Raw genomic sequence first — 22,464 nt, forward strand, 5'->3', positions numbered from 1 at the left:
TCTATTTCTATGTGGGTAATTGTTTTTCTTTATAAAATGTCTTATACCTCTTTGGCTCGTATTTATTTCAGTTTAAAATTCGTTTTTAAGTATTTTCGTAGGATTATTTAATACTCATTTTATGACTTAAATGACCCAAATTATTGTGGCAAATCAGGGTGATAAAGTTTGAAATTTAGCATTTTCTCAAATTATTTTTGAGGAGAAATTATTTTTATAATACTAGGTCCTGAAGGAACACGAAATAACAGGTTATAGGGAAATTAATAATGGTTTCACAGCGGTCGAATCTTCATCTTCATCCATGCTCCTTCACTCCAGTTTTCCAACGATTTCATTCAGGAGAAAAGGTGTCCACTTCATGGGCACGTCCTCCGTTCTCCATACAACTCCATGCATAAGCAATAAATTATCCCCAACTCCTCCAAATGAGTCAATTCTTCATAATGTTCTTTGATTCCAGTATATAAATATTTACCATAAATCTAAATTCGCAATCATGCCCTATTTCATTCTTACCGCTCTTAATTTAAAAAAATGGCCATCGCGGAAAGCGTGGTCGTGAGTAATGAATGAACTGGAATGAACTATATGAAGGCAATGAACGTGAACTATATATCAGCTAATTTGTCTGAATTATCTATTGTGGAGGAGAATCCTCTAAATCAATACAATTTGGTAATAAATATTAGAAATTTTACATTTATGAAGTTGATGTTTGAAAAATATTTCAATATCGCCCTTTCACATGAATAAATAAAAGTTTGCGATTGAAGTTTACGGTTCAGTAGAATGAGTCGGACACAACTTTCCCGAACGAAATTAGCGTGTTGTCAACAATCTTTCTCTTTATCTGCTTTGTACTTTAGCCTTACTTTATTTGAATTATTTCTTGGCAACTGTTGAGAAAATTAAAATGCCCTTTGTCCCAGGCACGGCTGCTTTGCCCACGTCTGAGGTAGAATTGACTATTTCTTGCAGGTATATCCTTCTTTAGGACAATATTTTCGTTGTAAGTGTTATAGCATGATTTTATTTATTTAACGTTATTATCTTTCTGAACGCTCCTTCTAGGTCGCTTAGGGGAAAAGATGTCCTTTCGAAATCGGATCCAATGGTTGTTGTCTACTGCAATCCATTTGGGGAAAAGAAATGGGTTGAATTCGGTAGAACTGAGGTGATTGTTAACTCTCACGATCCAGATTTTACGAAGAAATTTGTCATGCCCTATCGCTTCGAAGAACAGCAACCTTTGCTATTCAAAGTGTATGATGTAGATTCATCCAGCAGTAACCTTGAAAATCATGACTATTTAGGAGCCGCTAGTTGCTCATTGGCCCAGGTACGTAAAAACCTTGATGGATGTAAATTTTTTCCTGCGTTTTGTATAATGAGTGTTGTGATAAGAAGTTTGGGAGAATATATTTTGGTTCCTATTTTAAGAGTATTTCACCCTTTAATTCATTGTATTTAACCATAGTTTCTTCGAGATTCCTAGGTTTCTTTGTTAGCTTGCTATTTCTTCTAAGTCATACGATAACCCATTATTCAGCAAGTACCCAGGCGAAAGTCTTAAAAGAATTAATGTATGGAAAAAGTATGCCTCCATATATATGCCTATGGTACGTTTAATTCTCTAATTATAGCGAAATTATATGCCTTCTGTTCCAACTACTCCATTGCTTTTAAACCAAACTTGTCCTCTTTTACCAGTTAAAGTTTTCTAAATCCCACATGGAATTGAGTCAAGGGATAACAAAATGCATGCATTTCAAAAAATGAAAACTCCATATGATGAGTATACAATGCAACTTTCATGTTATTAATGGAAAAACTGACTCGTGTATCCTTTACCGTTTATACACTACTATAAAAGTTAGGTTTAGCTTAAAGTCTTTCACTCAAGTATCAAAAAGGTTGAGTCGGTGCTGTTCTTCCAATTAGATATTGAAGAGTAAAGTTGGGGTATGTTCCTAGTGTAAAATTATCAATTTTGGGAATGAATTTTATCGCATTTGAATTTATTTGTATTTCTTTTGATAATTAGTGAAATGGATAGTTTCGTGAGCAATAGTGTGTTGGTTGGCAATTTTATGTGCACTTCATCAAGATGAAATCCTTAACAATTTCCTTGTCTATGCCCATCTTCTCTCTCTGGATGCATTAATGGTCTTATAGGTGGAGGAAGACTGTTTGCTGTGAAGGAAAGGTGTGGAGTTAGTATGTACTTAGTATGTGTTAGTTAAGTAGCTATAAATGTAGTTTGTATGTTAGTGTATAATTAGTTAGTGAGCATGTTGTTGGTGAGTATGTTAGAAATTTTGATTGATCCTTGTCTTCATGGGGAAGGCATGGCATAAAACCTCAAAGGGTTAGATGCCCTTGTTGCAACCTGTGAAGCATTCAAGGTTGGACAATATTGCGGGCACAAATTGGTCTTCTTTTAATTCATGTGATAGAAGTGAAACCATGTAAATACAGAGCTACATTCAATTTCTCAGGGAAAATAAGCCATATTCCCTAGGTTTGTCAACTGATTATTAGTAGCAGCACTTAGCAATCTGCACTCCTCTCAGACTATCAGGCAAACTGCTGATTGGATAGTAGGCCGGCTCATGCTGTGGTTATTGCTTCATCAGCATCAATACAGGCTTCAGGAAACTTATCTAAAATATTCCAAAAACATTATTTTTCATCTCATCAAGGCAGCAATTAATGAATAACCATCCTTCTTCTGATTGAAGGTAATTTGACATACTATTTAGCTTATCAACTTGAAGATACTGGATGGCCATCTAAAGGGTTGTCAGTATGCATATTAGAACACATGATCTCATCCACATTTCACCATTGAATCGTCTTTTGGTCATATGAGCACATTTTTATTTTCATAAATTTATAAAAATAATGAAAGGTTTTTCGCCTATTATTGCAATACTTTTTTTTCAGATAATATCATCTGGTAAAGTCCAGCTTGGGTTGAGCAAACATTTGTCTCATGAAGGAGTTCGTGGGAATATTATTTTGAGTGCTGAAGAGCTATCACAAGTGAAAGATGATGTATGGCTCCAGTTTCAAGGGAAGCATCTTGACAAGAAAAATTTCCTTGGAAAGTCAGACCCATTTCTAGTTTTCATGAAGGTAGTGAGAATTTTTGTATTCCTTGGTCAAATCAGATCTTTAACTTGGATCAATGTCTGTTACTGTGAAAGAAAGTTATTTTTCTGACATTGGACTGCTCATGTGAACTCTTGATAGTGTCTGAAAAACCTTCTCAAGTAAAATGTATGGATGGATATATTCTGATGAAATTCTTGTACTTATTTTTATCCAAAGTACTCCATTTCTTAACTACATGGTAACCCCGATCCCTTAGTAAACCATCATGAACTGATTGTTAGAGCTTTCTTCTCTTTAATATTGCAACCAAATTTTCATTTAAGCTTTACATGGCATAAATTTTATCCTTACCCAATGTAAAATATAATATATAGTTTAATATAACTGCTGCTTAACACTTGTCATGTGTTGGTATTTTGATAGGTGATGGAATCAGGTGATTTCAACGTGGTGCATAAAACTGAAGTCATCAAGGGAACTGTAGATCCTACGTGGCAAAGGTTCTCCATTCCAGTGCGGATCCTTTGCAATGGTGACCATGAGCGTACTATCAAGGCAAGTGTTTTAAGGGCTAACTTAATTTTCTATGTACTCTTTGAACTGCTTTGGTTTTTGCTGATTGCTGATGAGAGATTAGATTCTCTAGCTCCTTTTACCTTTACCTTACCTTACCTTCCTTAGATACCTTTGCTCTGTCCAGGCTTTGTTTCCTCCAAAAAGAGGTTCAGATAATTATTTTTTATTATTGATTTTGATTACTTATTTATTTTTATTTTTTTATTTTTATTTTATTCTCAAACCGCCGAATACAGCTCATATTGGCCATTTTACATCGGGGTATTCAACAAATTTAACAAGTTAACGTACACGTACAACCATGCCCTGGACAGGGGAAACCTACCCAGGCGGGACTCGAACCCGCGACCTCTTGTTTGGCAGGCGAGGACGTTACCCTGCCGCCACCGAGGCCGGCAAGATCCTACGTGGCAATTCCTCCAATATGGGAAGGTTTGCATGGAGTACTTATGATTATTCTGGCAGTCTCCCCTCATCCTCATCATGGACTTCCTTTTTCTATTCACCATAAGAATCCACCTCTCCTCACCCATCATGTCCAGTACTTCATTGTTCCTTCTCTTCTCTGTCCACTTCACCTTCCCTATCCATCTCCATACCCACATCTGAAAGGCCTCCAGTCTTTTCTCATCTTCCTTCCTAAGTGTCCATGTTTCCACGCTGTTAAGAGCTATAATCCAGATCAGATATTTCATTAACCTTTTCTTTAAATAACTCAAAATAATATTTTTATTAGCTTCTTCGTGTTCTTGAATGCCTCCTTTGATAATGCAATTCTCCTCCCGATGTCTTTACTGCTGCATTCATATTCATCTACGTATACATAATGCTTAGTGAGCCACCTCTAGGGTTTTTGGCTGGGGGTGATCAATCACCAGCATGCAAGAGGATTCCTACGTACACACCACATTGTCATAAAAATGTTATGCATTGTAAGTAATGGGGAACTTGCATGAATTTTTTTTATTTCACAGGCAGACAGAAAATTATTTTCTGAATACAACTAAGAAAACCGCATGTATATCTGAGTTTTCCTTCGCGAGATATTCAATTATAAATATAACGAATTTTAAAGTGCGGGAATAACTCCCTCATCCCCCAAGCCACTGCCGACGAAGCCTCGATGACATCATAGGTGCCTAAACATCACACGAATCAATGTTGTGATTGATTGTAATAGTTGCCAGCAGTTGTGAGAGCTTCCTTTGTTAGAGGTGTTGATTATTTTCTATTTAAAGATAAATATCTGACAATAGAGGCTCTTAAGCCATCATATTTTGTATTATTTATAATATTAATATCTGAGTAAGAGCATAAAATATAAAACTGGAGCAGTTAAACCAAAAATTTTATAATACCTAAATAACATCGTTGTAGGAGTCTGAGCCACGGTCGTTGGAAGGGGATGCGTTAATTGTAAGTTTATGTTATCGACGGCATATCATTCATTTAAGTATGTAATTAGAACGATTTTGATGTTTACTAATGCCCGCTTAGCTTTTATATACAATAACTTCATCCGTTTATTCGTAGGTACCAGAGAATTCGTCGCTTAGGACTGCCTGTGCTTGTATTATGAGGTGAATTCCAGTCAATGCAACTTTTGCTCGGTGATTGGAGACATCTAGGAACATTATGTGCCAAAATAGTGTAATTTTCAACGTGACATCTCCCGTTAAGCTACTGCTAATAATCACAGTGCCAGTGGTTGCAATGCACAAAATTTGACAAGGTTGAAAAATATCGACCAAGAGTTATCAGCGTGATTGAGTTGTAAAAAGTGCTATTACCCTATTGATAAATGTCTAACAGTAGTGTAAAAATTGTCAGTGGCGTGTTAACCTCTGTTGTTCACCGTAGATACGTCATTTCACGATCAAGCTATTGAAATAAAAACAGTGTATGAAGTTTGTCATACCATTATTTCAACGAATAGTAGTGAGAAAAGTAACCTATGTCACTTGTGTGGGCTAATTTAAGGCTTTAAATCAGTGAATAAATAGTTCGTGAGCTCTGTTATTGTAAGTTGTACGTGATGAATATATGAATGTGACAGTGAATTCCAGTTTTTGATAGGAATATTTGCCTATTTCCCCCTATATTTTTATGGTATATGCTAGTACATATATTGTTTATGGATTTACCTATATTATTGAAATAGGTTATAGCTTGTGTGTGTGTTGGCAGTGGAACCGATTCACGATCTCACATGTGGATTGTGTACAGACTGTTTTGCTGTGAATTCGTAGTGTAGAACGGATAGGACTACCTTCTCCACTAATATGGCGTAGCAAAATTCAGTAGCACAGCTTACGATCGTTATCCTCCAGTATTACAAGTTTATTTTACATCTCGATTTGCCGCCGACGTATAGCAATAATTTGTCTTAACAAATCCCATGAGAGTCGTGGCATCAATTTTTGGTGTCCTAAAAAAAAGTCTGGTGTCCTAACACCCCCTGCCACATGCCTTTTAGGCAGCTTGCGGGGTATTATGTACGTGTAAATGAATTTCAGGTGTACTATTTGAACGAGCGGCAACGTTATCATCCATTTTTCTCATAACTAAAACATACAAAGTGAAATGCTTGTACTTCATCATCCCAATGTCGCATTATTAATATCTCAAGTAATAATCGAGGCACAATAGCAATAGGAAAACTTTCCCAAGAATAACAGAACAAAATAAAGTGACATTTAGCGGCTAAATACTCCCTCAAAACAAATTTTACAGCATTCGCTCAGCATATTTCCCAACTCCCTACGGTTGTTTAGGCACCTATGACGTCACGCCTGGCCTCGGCAATGCTCGGGTGTCTTCGCGCAGTGGTCGCTTCGCTCAGAGAAATTTTTCTCGATTTTAAAGTCAATTATTTTATTTCTTTTGATGGTGAATGGAGAAACTGTAGGTATTTTTGCGAGCTAATGAATCCATTTTACTTATTCAAAATAGTTTTTAGAGCAATCGACGACCCATGCAAGTTCCTCATCATACTCCCATGTTCATGCAAGGACAAAATTTGCCAATTACGTATTATGCAGGCTATTTAACAATGAAGCTAGAACTTCAAAGCATGTAGAAATATGTACTAGGAAAATTCAGAAGCATGCATTAAGGAATGCGAAAGTTAATAGGTGAACTTAACTCATTCCACTCTATTGATTGCTGTTTCATTAACTGCAAAGCAGGCATACATGTCCTATTTATGTTCTTCTCCACCAGGGTCCTCATTACCATTATCACATCACGTGTTGACTTTTCTTTTCTGAAACCAAACTGACCGTCACCCAAATACTCATTTGCCCTTGCCTCAATTTGTCCACTTAAAATCCTGAGAACCAATTTTGCCGAATGCAATGTTAGGCTTATTTTTCTCCTTTTTTCCAGTTTTTTTTTTCAGTAGCAGAATATGAATAGTCTTCTCAAAATCCACTGGACAAGACCCTCATCATAAATCCTATTTGCCAGTTTGGGAAACCTTTTCCTACCACCCTTACCTTAATTCTTCAGAAGCTCACATGGGATTTTGTCTATGCCTGCTACTTTCCCAGCCTTCATATCCTTAAGGGCTCTTTTGATTTCCGCATCTAAGATCACCAACCAAAGATTATCTTCCTCCACTACGCTTTCCTCCTCTGCATTAAATTTTTCCGGTCTGTTCTTGAAGTGATGTAGATCCTTCCATATACTCTGAATCTCTTCTTGCTCAGTTAACATCCATCCATCTTAATTTTTGACTTGGCTTGCCCTCTTTTGCCAGCTGATTGCTGCTTTATTTTGGTGTACAGTGCACCAAATTCTCCTCCCTTCTTAAACTTTTCCTTTTCTTTACACTGTCTTTTCCACCAAGCCTCCCTTACCCTCCTGGTTACCCGCCATAATCGATTATTTACCGTATAAGCTTGTGTAAGAGGCGCACACGTGTAAGAGGCGCACCCCTATTTTGAGGATCGAAGCTATAAAGAAAAAAAATTTTGCGACTTTTTTTATCCTATCGTGCGGTGTTGCAGACGTATGCCTGGAATTTCGACAGTTATCGAAATGTCCTCTTTCAGTACTATTTGAAAAAGGAAATTTTGATAACTGCGGCGGCATAAGAGGGAGTAGAAAGAGTTCCGATCCTCTCTTTGCATACGCCATCGCTCTACGTTGCTTGTCCTACTCACGAACAATTTTGTTTAAAAGCTCTCGCAGGAGTATTGCAATAGAATTGCAAGGCAAAACACGACAGGCAAATGGCATGAGCTTTCCCAAGAGATTGAACAACAATCGGGGCAATCTCAGCGCCGTGGGATAATAACCACGTCGTAGATTTAAGGCCCCTTGCACACACACCGATTTTGGACGGCCGGTAAAATATCGGCCGTCCACATTCCAATGGTGAACAATGGGAGAGCATTGGAGCTTGCACACGTACCGACCACACGCCGGCACCGGCAAAATGCCGGTTAGCTGCCGGCTATTGTCACTGTGGATCGCCGGCGCCGGCTCAAAAACTTAGCAACGTATCGTTTGACCGGTAAAAATCCGGCGTGTGTGCAAGTATCTCTTCGCCGGTAAAATATCGGCCAATATTTTACCGGCCGTCCAACATCGGTGTGTGTGCAAGGGGCCTAACGGAACTACACTCGGCTCTCCATCAGCTAATGCCTCTGCCGTTTTTTTCCTTTCCGAGACTCCACAGGAAAATATTAAGTTACAGGGGAACAATGCAAACGTGTTTCATCCCTACCCCATTCCAACAACTGACCTTTTTCGGTCTACCAGGTTCAATTCCCCGAGTTTCTGGAGGTCAAATGCTACGTGAGTCACCTTCTGAGCTCGAAGATATCTCGATATCTTTCAGCAATTGTATGACACGCACGAGGTTCTAAAAAGAATGAGACCTAACGCGACGTATATCTGGCTGAATTTAATTTTTTTAAGCTCTAATTGATTGACACAAAGATTTATAGTTAAAACAAGGCTACTAATATTCAACATAGTCCAAACAGCACAATTTCGGAAGAAACAAGCGTAGCATAAGCGCATTCAAACAAGAAGAGACGGACTGGAAACTCAGTATAAATGCCGCGGGATGCCCACTCGTGGCAATAAATTTAGCGCGCGCTCCGGAGCTAATCACCCCGCGCGATCTTTTCAATGTTCACCTCTGGGGTACCGACGTGACGGCGCGATGCTTGCAAGAAATTCAAACAGGAGCATTTTAAAAATACGTCACTAAGGGAGAAACTCCCCTGCCTGCCGCTTGATTTTGACCCAGGGTTTCAGATGACTGACTCACGCTGAAAACCAAGGCCACTCAGTTCCCCCTTGAACTTGCAACCGGTGAAGGGGAGGGGGGGAAGATAAGAAGTTTGTGTAAGAGGCGCACCCCCATTTTTGGCTGCAATATCTGGGAAAAAAAAGGTGCGCCTCTTACACGCGCTTATACGGTATTTCTTAATACATACATCCTTTTTATTTATTTATTTATTTATTATGTTTAATGTTCGCCCAACATGTACATAATTATAGGGCGAACAATGTCATGCTTTGTGCCCACGTTCTTCTACTTCCTCCTCTCATCCATTTCTTTTGTCATTTCTCCATTATCCATGGCTCCTTTTTCTTTTTATTGTCAATACATCCTATTGACTTCTCTGAACTAATTGATTATTCCAGTTTTAATCTTACCCTACAGCTCCTCTATAATTTGTGAATCTCCAATCTTCCAGTTACTATTCTTCTCTATTTCCTGGTATTCTCTCCTCTTAGTCTCCTTCAGAGCTTCTACATTTCATTTCCACGCCTTGCTGATTTTCCTCAGGCTACGAATATTACATTTCATCTCATAAGCTCTAGGTTGTGATCCTAATCTCCATCCACCGCAGGGAAGCTGCATGATTTCTCACTGTATTGCTAAACGTCTGTCTTACAATGACACAGTCCATCTGATATCTACCTGTATCGTGTTGACTCTTCTATGTTTGCCTTCACTCCTCATGATGATAGAACTATGTGCTTGTGGTGAATAACTTTTTCCTCCTGTAAAATTCTACCAATTTCTTTCTGTGGTCGCTTCGCATTCCTAGTGCTAATTCTCCTATTTTGTTTCCATCTTCCCACTCACAACTAAGGCGTTCCAGTCCCCATCAATATTAGATTTATCTTAACCAATTGTAATTCCCATCTGATAGTAATTGAGAATTACTCCCGTCATTGCAACTCTAGGGGAACGTGCAAGTGTTTCCACCATGACAAGGTTTTAGCCCAACAGAAAGGTCGATTTTGATACAGATTGAAAAATAAAGTGGATTGCATATTTCTGTTTACGATCCATTACCCACTTCTCAAGCTGATGGCAGTGAAAAAGTGATGGCCTTAACCCATTCATAGATAACTGATGATGTCACGAACTCATTCCGATTGCTTTACTTCTTTTCAGCTATACTTCAGTCTTGGGCATACGGTTAGCATGGTTTATTATTGTTTGTACTCTTGTGAGTTGTTACTTCCCTCTTTGAAAAGTTCACCATGTATGAGTTAATGAACCAGAACTCTTATTATGTCTCCAACTAAGGAAAAGTGGGTGGCAACTTCCATTTTTGTTTTTAGTTTAAACTTACAAGATAGAAGTAATAGATAGTTCAGAAGGGAAGATTATTATCATTTCCTTCCATCTACCGAAATCTTTAGTTGAATTGTGATTTCACATTTAATTGAAAAAAACTATTTGTTTGGTGAAATAAATGAAATTTTGTGGTACTTACATTCTAATTTCTCATCTAACCATTCAATACTTTGCCCTGCAATACCATGCCATGTTTATGCCCTGAAAGTTATGGTAGCTCTCTTTAAAGAATTCATTATTCATTCTATTGTTTTTGTGCTTGATTTCTTTCAGGTGGTTTGCTATGATTGGAATAGTAGTGGAGACAATGAACTTATTGGAGAGTTTGAAACATCACTGAAAGATCTGAGTCAGGGTCCTGGCACTGATACTACCTATCAGCTTATTAACCGGAAGAAACAGGTTAGTGGGCATTTCAGTGATTGTATTATTTCTTCAAACTTATATAAAAGTATCTACTTGGTATTTATAAAATGTAAATATTCCTTTTATACCCCTTCTTAATTTTTATGTTGTGACTAATGTTTTACCGTTGTGGGGTAAAAGAGCTCCTAGTTTAGGTTAATTCATCTGAAAAATTGAACTATTTATTCTTTGCCAATGCAGTACTATGGGTAGAGAGAGAGAGAGAGAGTAGCAAGGGTCATAGAGGTGAGTGTCTTATTTAAATTTACGATGCCTGAAGAAAGCTCTATTTTTAATTCAACCCAGTAAATGTTATGTTTACATGTTTAGGTAAAAAGTTTAATTTTTAGTTTTTACTTGTTACCAACATTATTATTCATTAGAGAGAATGGAGAAAGTCTAATATCCAAAAGTGAATTGGCAGAAAGAAAGTTGTATGTACTATAAATCAGCTGGGAGAATTTTGTTGCAGAAGCTAGGAAGTGACAGCAAAATGAGTTTAGAGGCACATGAGGAGATACCTAGCTTAACCTGCTGAGCAGGAAAATTTTTGAAATACATAGAGACCAATTATATCATAATGGAGAGGGCTAGAAGTTTACTTCATTATTAATGAACTTAATATGGAAGGGACATTTAAATTGAACTTCAAACCGGGCATACTGCAGTAATATCCTGGCAATTATTTTATAACCTTAAATAACTAAACTGAATACTGAACGAATAATTAGGGAAGTATTTTTTTCTCAAGTGAAGAGTGTTGCAGTAATGTTGGGAAGACAGGATTTAAGTTCTTAAATATTGGCAGAAAATTGTAGATCTGTGTTTGAAATGAAATCTTAATCAAATTAACCCTACACATTAATAACTGCTGAATGCTGCACATTTGCGGTGAGGATTTCCTTCATAAAAGAACCAAAGCGCCTCATTTGCGGCATCATTTTGTGATGCAAACAAATGAAAGCCATGCAAGTGTGGTGCTGGGTGGAGGAAAGTGACCGCTGCAGACACAATAGACCCAGCTACTTGGTCACCCCTTGAGACCCAGCTTAGCACGAGCTCTAGCCCTTCCTTGGCCACTAAGATCGTCCCTTCCCCATCCCCCCCGAATGGTCACCCAATGGTACTTGCAGTGTTTATTTCCAAAAACGTATTTGTTGCTTATCTTATTAATCTAAAGTTAGATATGGATTATTCTTTTTTCGCTTCATCATCACTGGTCAACAACCTTAAGATTGGTTTGATGCAGCTTTCCACTCAATTCTCCTATCAGCTAATGTTTTCACACCTACATATTTACTTCTCTTTCACATACTTCTTTACCTGATCCATATATTTTATTCGAGGTCTTCAGTTTCTGTTCTTGCCATCCACTTGTCCCTGGACAATTGTCTTCTTCAGGCCATCATGTCTCAAGATGTGGCCTATCAGGTTGTTCCATCTTTTTATTAAGGTTTTGATGATGCTTCTCTTCCCTCCTACTCTTCTTAGGACTTCCTCATCACTAGAAATCCTTGAAATTCGTGAGATGTGATACCGCGCAATAACAGGAACTAACGTGAAATCAGTAAATAAAAATGAAATTTCGCTGTTTTTGTGATTTTAGGTGAATTAGCGAAAAAATCACTAAATGAGTCATAATCTATTAAAGCCTAAACCTTCATTGTTTAACGCTGCTGACGTTCATTTGATCCATCTCATTACGATTCCAAGGTCAATTGGCTTATTTTGTCTCGTGCATATTGAAAGCGGCCTGAATTTCACGCCGTCATGCCGTGAATGACGGCTGGCAAAAAGTCATGTCAGAAAGCGGCCTTCCGTTCCCAGCCAGTGGCAGTGCACTGCCTGCATTTCACGCCGTAGACGGCTCACGTGCGAGTGTCCACGGCGGCCGTCGACAGTGCCATGCCGTCAACAACACGATTCATATCGTTTGAAGACATCCATGAAGACCTACTGTTAATTGAAAGCACGAAGTGCTAGCAGTTGGGGGAAGCAAAGGAAGGAATAGAAAGGATAGGAGGAGAGGGGGTGCTAATTATGAGCGGACGGATCTTTGGATATTCGGTGCTCCATAGAGTTTCAATGGAAAAAAAATCATTTCAACACACCCCCGGTTCAAGTTTATTTGTATCCGATTGTGTTTAGCTATGCGTGCTTCTTTCATGGCCTTTCTTGACCGATTGGCAACAGCTGTAATCAATACTAAGAGATTTTGTTGAACCTATCTTTCCTTGGCACCTAGGTGACGGCTATCAAAAGGGAGCCCATGACAAATTTTGGTTAAAATGTAAGTTATGCATTACTTATGGTTACACCATAGCTACCCAGCACTCGGTTTTAAAACACTGCCATGATAGGTCATGATTTGTGCTTGGGCTGTTTTTAATCATGGCTACAGCTTTATATGTATATCAAACGAAGGAAAGGAATTTTAAAATGCCGAAAACCTAGTGTTACGGTTCATACTAGGGCAAGTGAATTTGGCTCAGAAGGATTTAATGTGAAAGACAGTATTACTGTGCAAATTTTGGGATAAAAGACTTGAATCTGAAAGACATGACACCTTGCTAAAGCATATCAGTTGGGATACACATAAATGTGCAAAAGAAAGGGGACCCACAAAACCACAGCTATCATTTGAACAAACAGTTACTCAGTCAAAGAAAGTGAAGGAGGCAAAAAGGAGTTTATTGTCCCTACCTCAGAAGCATTTATAAACGCTGGAATTAGTGTAAAGAAACGTGATAATCCAAAAAATTTGGGAAAGGCTCTCGAAGTACATTCATGAAGGGTAGTGGGGATTTGCCGTCTGCCAATCATATTCGCCAAGAATATGTTCTGATTATACAGAAAAAGAAGCAGGAAGAGCTTAAATATTGTGTTATTGGTCTCAATTAATACAATGAAACCAAAAACAAATTTCAATACTATTTGATCAATTTTGCTCTAGTCTTCCTCACGAAGACAATTAATCAAGTGAAGTGTTCATGGTGCACCTTTTCTTGCTTGCTCTATTATGTTAATGCTTGAACCATTGATATATTTACCTTGAACCATTTCCTTCATTTGGTTTTATCGGAAATTTTGTACTGTTGAAATGGTATTTAATGTTATGTAAAATGCAAATGCAGAAGTATAAGCAATGGTGAAATGTGCACCAAAAAAATAATAAAACATCGAGAAATATGCAAAAATTTTAACATTATAATAACACCGCCAAGATTTTCTATAATGACACCGAAATCACATATTTTTAAAACGAATTTAAGCAAAAAATAAAACCACTTTCACGGATCTCTGCTCATTGCTAACTCGTTCGATCCATTTGATTTTCATCATTCTTCTGTTGCACCAAATTTCAAAGGCCTATATCCTTACTTTCTCCGCTGCTGTCATTGTCCATTCCTTCTATATATATAGGAGCATACTCTAAATGTATGTTCCTATAAATTATTTCCTTACTTCCATATTTAAGTTTTCCACTGTATGTAGGTCTCTTTTGTGATGGAATGCTCTCTTCACTTGGGCTATTCTTTTTCACTTATCGCTTGGGAATTTCAAACAGAGTTGAAGCGTTAATATCAATGGAGTTCTGTTCAGTTCCTAATTAGTCAATATGGAATAGAAATATACTGAATCTGTCGATATGAATGTCTAAAATTTCTTCACGCTCAGAAGAACTCAGGGAATTCATTTTATAGATTACAAAATGGATGGTAACAAAAAATATTTGTTTATATAAAACAGGGCTATTTCAGTCAGTTGATTGTGGGCTCCCACTGTGAAGGAGTCTTTTAATCATTCTATGATCCCAAAAGCAGCGGAAGAAAGGGATCAGTGTCCTGCTGAGTTGGGTCCCAGCCTTAAGAGAGGTGCGAAACCCAGCCCTCCGTCGACATAAGACAGCTTTGTACAGGGGGGAGCAAATTATTTTCAAGGGGCTAGTAACATGGAAGAATTTCCTTCTGTGAGACTCCGGCACGAAAGTATTAGTGTAAAGGAAATACATATACATATTTTAACATGAGGGACAAAGAAGTGACCCATCTTTTTCAAGTTTTGACTCATAAGTTTTGCAGGCATCCATCAAATTTATTTATGTAAACTGCATGATATCGGCCATGAAGAATGCATGAGCAGCTTTGTGTATTAGAATTGTTTTGTGCATGATCTCTCATAAAATATTTTATTGCATTCTTATAGCAGAAAAAAAAAGACTCTTACAAGAATTCAGGAAGTATTTATCTTACATACTTTGAGATACAGAAGACATATTCATTCTTGGATTATATCAAAGGAGGGACCCAAATCCATTGTTCATTTGCTATAGACTTTACAGGTAACTGTACCCCTCTCATAAATAATTCAGTTAATGATCCTTTTTATCATTAATAGAGAAATGGTGTATTTTTTATCTAGCCTGAATGCATATTTTCTGAAGCTTATTTGAAAATTGTTTTTTTGTTCAGGTTCAAATGGTGAGCCAACATCTCCGCATTCACTACACTACATTGGCACAACACCCAATTCATACGAGATAGCTATTCAGTCTGTTGGAAACATCATAAAGGATTATGATAGTGACCAAGCATTTCCTGTTCTTGGTTTTGGAGCCTGTATTCCACCACATGGGGTTGTCTCACATGAATTTTTTGTTAACCTAACTGCTGATAATCCCTACTGCAAAGGAATTGATGGTATGTAGTAGAGATGTGTCAAAAAGAACCAAACTGCCAAAATGAACTGTTCACTGAAATGAACCGGTTCAAAAATTAGTAGTTCTCTAAAACTCCATGTTCACTGTTCATGTCTGCACTGCACACGTGGAGCATTTTTGGTCCAATAGGTATCCTCACCAAGAGGTATTTTGACCTGCAGCTTACTCCATCTAGTACATTGTGGCTGCAACAGATGGTGGTTACAATGCAGGCCATCCAAGGCCATTGAAGTGTGTCATAGACGACCGAGCCCCTCCCCTACCTTCTCTATCATTCCCCTCTGTCCACGAATAGGAAGTTAAGCTGCTGAACGGTTTGAACACCCTAATATTTTGAACTGGTGTTCAAAATATTAGATTCATTTTAGCGGTTCATTTTCTCATGGTGCTCATTTCTGGGAGGCTGTTCATTTCCTCTGGCTGTTCATTTGGGATCTCATGTTCATTTTGATTTTGTGTTCATTCGAACATTTGCATTCGATGAACAGGATGTGATGGTTCAGGTTCATTGTCAATTTTCGTGTTGGTTATCTGTTCGTAATTTGTGATATGGTTCAAATCAAATTTAAACATTAGGTTAAAACATTAGTTTGATTAGTTATATTAATGCAAAAAATCTGTGTCATCAATTGGAAAAGTTAAACATAAATTGCTTAGTTATTTTATCTGCTATCGACTTTGTTATTAAATTATTTATGATGATATTAACTGTTAATTGGGTTAATCTGTATTTTAACCTGCATTGATTTAAGAGGTCTGAACTGATGATTTTGGGAAACAAGAATTTGGCTCCAACTTTCCTCAAATTACTTGTTTGTAATGTAATTAGATATCGAAGGAGAAGGACTTGATAATTCTCTGGAGAAAGTCTGTAGAGGCATATATCCATCATTTATGAAGGAATGAAAACAATATGTTATCAATGGCGATTTTATTTGATGACATTAGGATTTTCACGTCGCAACATTTTATCTGTTATATTGTGACCACTTAGCTTAATTGCACATAAATACACCTCAAAGCATTAACTCTTCCTTTGCTTTCCATGTTTAATATTTAAATATGTTACAGAATTCCATGGCTGTAACATATTTTTTTACATTCTACCAAAAGTACTTATTTAGCAATGAAATTGATTATTTCTCACCATCTCATGCGTGCTATTATTGCCTGTTAATTGAATTGTTAGAGTGGATAGATACCTGATACAGATTATAACAAGGAGAAAAAAATTGATATCTTACTGAGGAGTCTAAAAGAGAGATTCGCAAATGACTTTTATATTCAAAGTATGTATTTATAAAGAACTGTTATGTAGCTGTATATGAAATTAAATATGTATTAATTATGGCTTATTCTGCAAATGGACAGCAGATATTTTCGTGCACATGGATAGGCAAGTAAAGGCCCGGGACAAAATTTGCTTGAAGTTACTATAACACGCTGCACAAACCATGTGATACCACACTAAGCTTTCATATACTCTAAACACCTGATAAATAGTATATTCTACCTGAATGACCCTGACTGTTCATTTTACTGAACAGGATCAAAATGAATGGTTCATCACAATGAACTGTTTAACCCACCTCTAGTATGTAGCTATAGCTTTTTAGATTTTATTTGTTTTTCTACTTCTTCAAAATGTCAGTATACCATACAACTTCACCTTTTTAGTAATTATATAATTTGTATGTGTACCATTATATTTTAGCTCTCCCTCGATTAAAACTTGACCCTCTCATGCTACTTTATAGTTTGACATAATTATTGAATCTTTTAAGTAATGAAAGGACATTAGAAATGTTTTAGGATCAAATGTTTCTTTATTAATCTTAGATTATGTTCCAATCTACTATGGAATTAAAAAATAAAGGGATTTTTAAGTCGTTATGAATGTGTGATTTCAAATGAGGGAAGTGTAATGTATTGCAAAAACAGCTAAAAAAAAAAGAAAGAGCTGATAGCTCAAAAATATTATATTTTTGCTGATTAACTGTTGTATGCTCTATTACTAGGTTTACTATGCCATTTACTAGGATAGCTTACATTTCATTTTAGATATTACCTTTTCATGGTTTTCCTACTCTTGCTTTGATTTGATAAAGTGGATTTCCCTTGCTTTCTCGGTTAATCAACTTGATGTTTGTTTTGATTCTGCTGAATGTAATCTCTTTGTATGTGATTTTTCATACAAATAATTATAGTATGCTATTTGCTTTTTTATTAGGTGTATTAGCTGCCTATCGTAATTGTATCATGCAAGTTCAGTTATATGGGCCAACCAACTTTTCTCCTGTCATAAACCATGTGGCCAAATTTGCCATGACCTACCGAGATGGAACCAACTATTTCATACTTCTGATAATAACTGATGGGGTCATCACTGATATGCCTAAAACTTTGCAGGTAATTTATTTGGTTGACTTATGGATTAATATTATCTAAGGACCAGATTGGTCATCTAATAAAGAGAAATATCACCTTGAGTTTGATGGTTTCTATATATGTACATATTTCAATTATGTATTAGCCATTTTTTTGTGCAAACTCATTGATAAATATGTGTATCAGTGCACTCAGCTCCATTTCAAGCATAGCCCAATAATTCAAAATGCCATTTTTGTTAAAAAAAGAATAAACTGCATTTTTTTAATGTGGAAAGATTTTTCTCTATGAAATTTCTCATTAACTCACTGATTCATCATGTTTTTGATATGATCACAACAGGTGCCTGCAGGTCGTGAAGCCTGCAGCATGAAGGGCTTCTTCCCGTATGAGTCATGCGGGACTAGTCAAAAATTGTTTACAAAGTTTATGCCAAATATTTTTTCCAATGTATTCGTGTTCTATGAGCTTATAAGATAAGCTGTGACTGCTAATATTAAATTTAATAGTTGAATGTCATAATCGATTATTAAATACGGTAACTATTTGGAGTGGGATTACCTCCAACTGGAGGATTTGATAATTACATACTTAAATAAATAAAAGATCGTAGCACTTTTCCACAAGATTTTTTAATGCACACAACAGGTTTCGGCTCACTGAGCCATCATCTGGTACAAGATACTGCAAAACATTTGAAAATCTCCTTTATACCCTTGAGAAAGGGCGGGGGAGGTTGGGGAGGATTTGACATCTTTGAAGGAGGGGGTGGGAGCGGGCGTACAGAGTAGAGACAGTGGGAAAAGATACAACTACGGGATGTGGAGAACCCACGTTGGAAGGGGGACTCTAGTCATAACTGTAAAATAACGGCACGTGGGGAAGAACCATAGAAAAACGGGAGTGGGGGTTGAGAAGAATGGAGAAAGGGGGGGTTTGGGTAAAAAGAGAGGTCGTGTGTATTTAGATAGGGAGAGGAGTAAGTAGCGACGCAGGAAAAGAGGCGGGAGTGAGGAGTCCCTTTGGGATAGCTGAGAAGGAGTGAAAGTTAGCGGGGGTGCCGGGAGGAAATTGCCAGCAAAAGAAAATGGTTAAACACAATACGGAGAGAGGGTGGGTGGACGGGAAACACCCTGTGGATGTTGGGGTCAGTTAAGTCATGGGTGAAGAAAGAATTTGACCATTTGTTTTCAGGATTACCCTCTGTATAAATTTCTGGTTTGAGCCTGGACAAAGTATCCTCTCTACAATTTCAGTCCCCATGCATTTAGGACTGATTCATCCACTAATTTACTAGGTGTTTTGGAGAGTCTTGCTCATGTGTTATCAATTCCTTTTTTTTTTTGCTTGCTTCTTTCTATTTGGTGAGATATGAAGTTATTTATTGTAGTGAAACTTCCCTCGACTAAAATGTTTTGGAATTAGCAAAATTGAGGAGAGATTGGCACTGGTATAATTCATCATTTTGTATGGCAAGGGAATGCACTCATCCACTGAACAACTTTCAAATTCAATTAGATTTAGCTTGAAATCACAATCCATTATTTTAACTTGAGTAGTGCATTTACTTGATGAAAGTACATATAATTTTTTTTAAATTAAGTTCATTGTCAATCTAGTAAGTGATTGTTGTGAACCCTACTGCATATCTGGTTTTGTTAAGGTTACTCTTTATATCTCAAAGCATAATTTTCTAGAAATTCAAGTCTTTTTCTTGGAAACGTAAGGCCTACCAGCATACCAAGGCGGTCAGGGGTCTATCCAGGGTGTCTACACCCCTTGCACTCTCACTTTGTGGGGTTCTAAGATAAAATTGTTATGGTACTCTTGCTTTTGGCATTAATTTTTTACTTTATTTTTATATTTTTTAGGCAATTGTGTCTGCGTCTGCATTACCCATGTCAATTATAATTGTTGGTGTGGGACCCGCTGACTTTGGTGCAATGGAAGCATTGGATTCTGATGGAACTCCTCTAACTGCTCCAAATGGTAGTAGAGCTGTCCGAGATATTGTTCAGTTTGTCCCCTTACGTAATTTCATGCAGCCAGGGGTAGATCATTATACAGCTATGGCAAAATTGGCTAAAGAAGTCCTTGCTGAAGTACCTAATCAGTTTATTAGTTATATGAAGGCCAACAATGTTGTTCCTAAGCCTATTTCTAGTGAGATGTAACCTGTTACATTACCTCCAGATCCGCAAGCTTTCTAAATTCTATCATCTCTGTATGATGGTTGCTGGACTAATCACTAATGTGAGTCATCACTTATGGATTGGTCAGTTCTCATAGCCCTTTACTTTTATACTATATGTTAACCAATGTTAAAGCTTTGATGATTATTTTATCCTGAAAAGTAAAACGTGATAACAATTGAAGCGTTGGCCTGGGAAAGGTTGTAAGTCGAGAACAATCGAAATTTCATTTTTTCAAGGAGAAGGTAGTACATGCACAAGCCAATCGCATGGACAAGGTAGAAAGTCAATTGGTACAATATATCAGTTGCTATGATTGACAAAGTTTATACACTAATATAAGCTTCACAATGTTGGCAAACCTCTTTCTTTCGTCTCCTTTACAATTCTCATTGACTTGAGTGACTTACTACCTTTTCCATGTCAACGCTTCAATTAATAATAACAAGATTTCTCTCCTCCTTAGATACAAGGTAATAGAAGTACATATTACCAGTTAATGTAAATAAATATGTATATAAAATAGTCAAAAATCATCGGTTATTTGATGTTATATTAAGGAATCATTATGTTAGCATTTGAGATTTTAGGAAGCTTCTAATTTTGAAAAGAGGAATCTCATGTCACATGTTAGCTATTGATGTTCTTATGTACAAATTTTAATCAGTGTCTTAAAATAACATTCCTCGATCATTTATTTCTGGAAGCTTCTGTTTATGTCACTATGCTGCATTTGAGAAATTATTTCTATTAATCTGGGTGCTCACTTATGGTAATATTTTCTCACAATATATCTCATTCATAGCATTTGATTGTGCCCCTTCAAATTTTCTATTTCTGCAGAGTCTTGTTTCCTTTGATAAATGGCCTACCTCATTGAGTTAACCAAGCTGAACCCAGGGAATATACTTGAAATTTTCACTACTAATTGTGTCAATTCTATGGTGAACAGTATGGTCCTGATTATATCTAGGCTACATACTATGTTCCAAGTTATTCGATTCATTTATTTTTTATTTGACCCCATAATAAAGGTTTAGCTCATCCAATGAAACTTTCCAAATCAACTGTGAAGTCAGTTTTCAAAGCACATCCATTTTTTATTCGAATACTGTGAATAGATGAAATTTTTTTTGTGACATTCTATTCTGCTAAGATGTGAGTGGTCATAAAAATTTCCCTGATTTGGTGTTTTATATGTAGTTAGAAATCATTTTGTTCATTTTAGTGAATTGTGGAAGCTTTTAGTCTTATGAAGGAAAATATTTTTTGTTATGTGTATCAGTTTTTTTCTCTTGAATTACATACTTATACCAGATGAGAGACAAAATATATTTTATTACATAGCAGTTTTTTAATTCTCAGTATGACTTAAGTCAACATTATTATGAAGTTCTACAGCTGTTTTTTATGCATGTTTACTATGTTTTCTTAAGAACATTTGTTTCCAATTTAAGTCCCCACTGCAGACCCTCTTTATACTAAATATTGCATTGACTGTGTGCAAGTAAGCTTTTTTATGGCTGAAGTGAATAACTTACTTCCTTCTCTGTTGAAAAAACAGAATGAGCTGCTTATTTTCTTCTAAAGCAAGATAGGTATGTATTAAAAATATCTGTATGAGTGATGAACCTAAATGTGACTGTATATATATTTCTTGCAATGTGCACGTAAAAGTTTGTGTTACAATTCCCATCTGGTTTTCAGCAAATGCTGGATATATTTAACTAAATATTCTTTGTGATTGTTCTTTTTTCCTTTGAGGAATTATTTTCATTAATTTTTGTTTAAGTCTTATTTTAGCTTAAAGTTTTTGCTTGTATCAGTTTGGTGGTTTCTTCTAGAGATGGGTCGAATTGCAGATTTCTCGAACTCGAATTCGAATATTAAATCATTGCTTGAATATTTGAATACCTCGAATTTTGAATACCCTGAATACTAGAATTGCACAATGCATATTAAATGTACGTTTATTCTTCTATTTCACTTGATGAATGTATAAATAAAAAGGTATACCGTGGAATCTCGGTCTATCGTTTTTCAAGGAGATGGACGAAAAAAACGATGAATGCGGGAATGTTTGACTAGGTTGCCTAAGCAGTAGGAAACCCAGGATTTTTTCGAGTAATTGTGAATTCCTTTATAGGATTAAAACAGGAATTTAGCTGATTAATGGAATATTTTATTTTACGGTAACAATTTGGAAGTCTGCACCTTGGGTACTACAACAAATACTGTAACTTAACTTATATTCCATCTTTATTATCATATTCCCCTTATTTTTATTGTTCTCATATGCTTACTTATTATGTTATCATTTAAGAACAACATCAATATTAGTTTTGCTTAGGAATTTGGTCCATTCTGTTTCAAATTTGACATGGCATCTTATTATTCTCATGCATCCTTGTATTGATTTCATTATTGATCTACTTAATCAAACATGTATT

At 36.6% G+C, this 22,464-nt stretch overlaps 1 protein-coding gene across 3 annotated transcripts; it reads left to right on the plus strand.

The window, feature by feature from the left end:
• The first annotated feature begins 793 nt into the window (after positions 1 to 793).
• Positions 794 to 21,925, plus strand: LOC124155988 (copine-8-like). Of its 3 annotated transcripts, none has more exons than XM_046530243.1 (9): positions 794 to 981; positions 1,075 to 1,342; positions 2,950 to 3,141; positions 3,544 to 3,675; positions 10,583 to 10,711; positions 14,921 to 15,056; positions 15,187 to 15,414; positions 17,665 to 17,843; positions 18,165 to 18,441. In XM_046530243.1, exons 1-9 carry the CDS (start codon positions 917 to 919, stop codon positions 18,300 to 18,302), a joined length of 1,467 nt encoding a protein of 488 aa, XP_046386199.1. In that variant the 5' UTR covers positions 794 to 916; the 3' UTR covers positions 18,303 to 18,441. The 3 variants fall into 3 exon arrangements, with proteins under 3 accessions (XP_046386199.1, XP_046386198.1, XP_046386197.1); XM_046530242.1 differs by lacking the exon at positions 18,165 to 18,441 and adding an exon at positions 19,694 to 21,925 and having other exon boundaries at positions 795 to 981; positions 14,924 to 15,056; XM_046530241.1 differs by lacking the exon at positions 18,165 to 18,441 and adding an exon at positions 19,694 to 21,925 and having other exon boundaries at positions 796 to 981.
• The last annotated feature ends 539 nt before the right edge of the window (positions 21,926 to 22,464 follow it).

This window comes from Ischnura elegans, chromosome 3, assembly GCF_921293095.1.
Source record: "Ischnura elegans chromosome 3, ioIscEleg1.1, whole genome shotgun sequence".
Taxonomy (NCBI): Eukaryota; Metazoa; Arthropoda; class Insecta; order Odonata; family Coenagrionidae; genus Ischnura; species Ischnura elegans.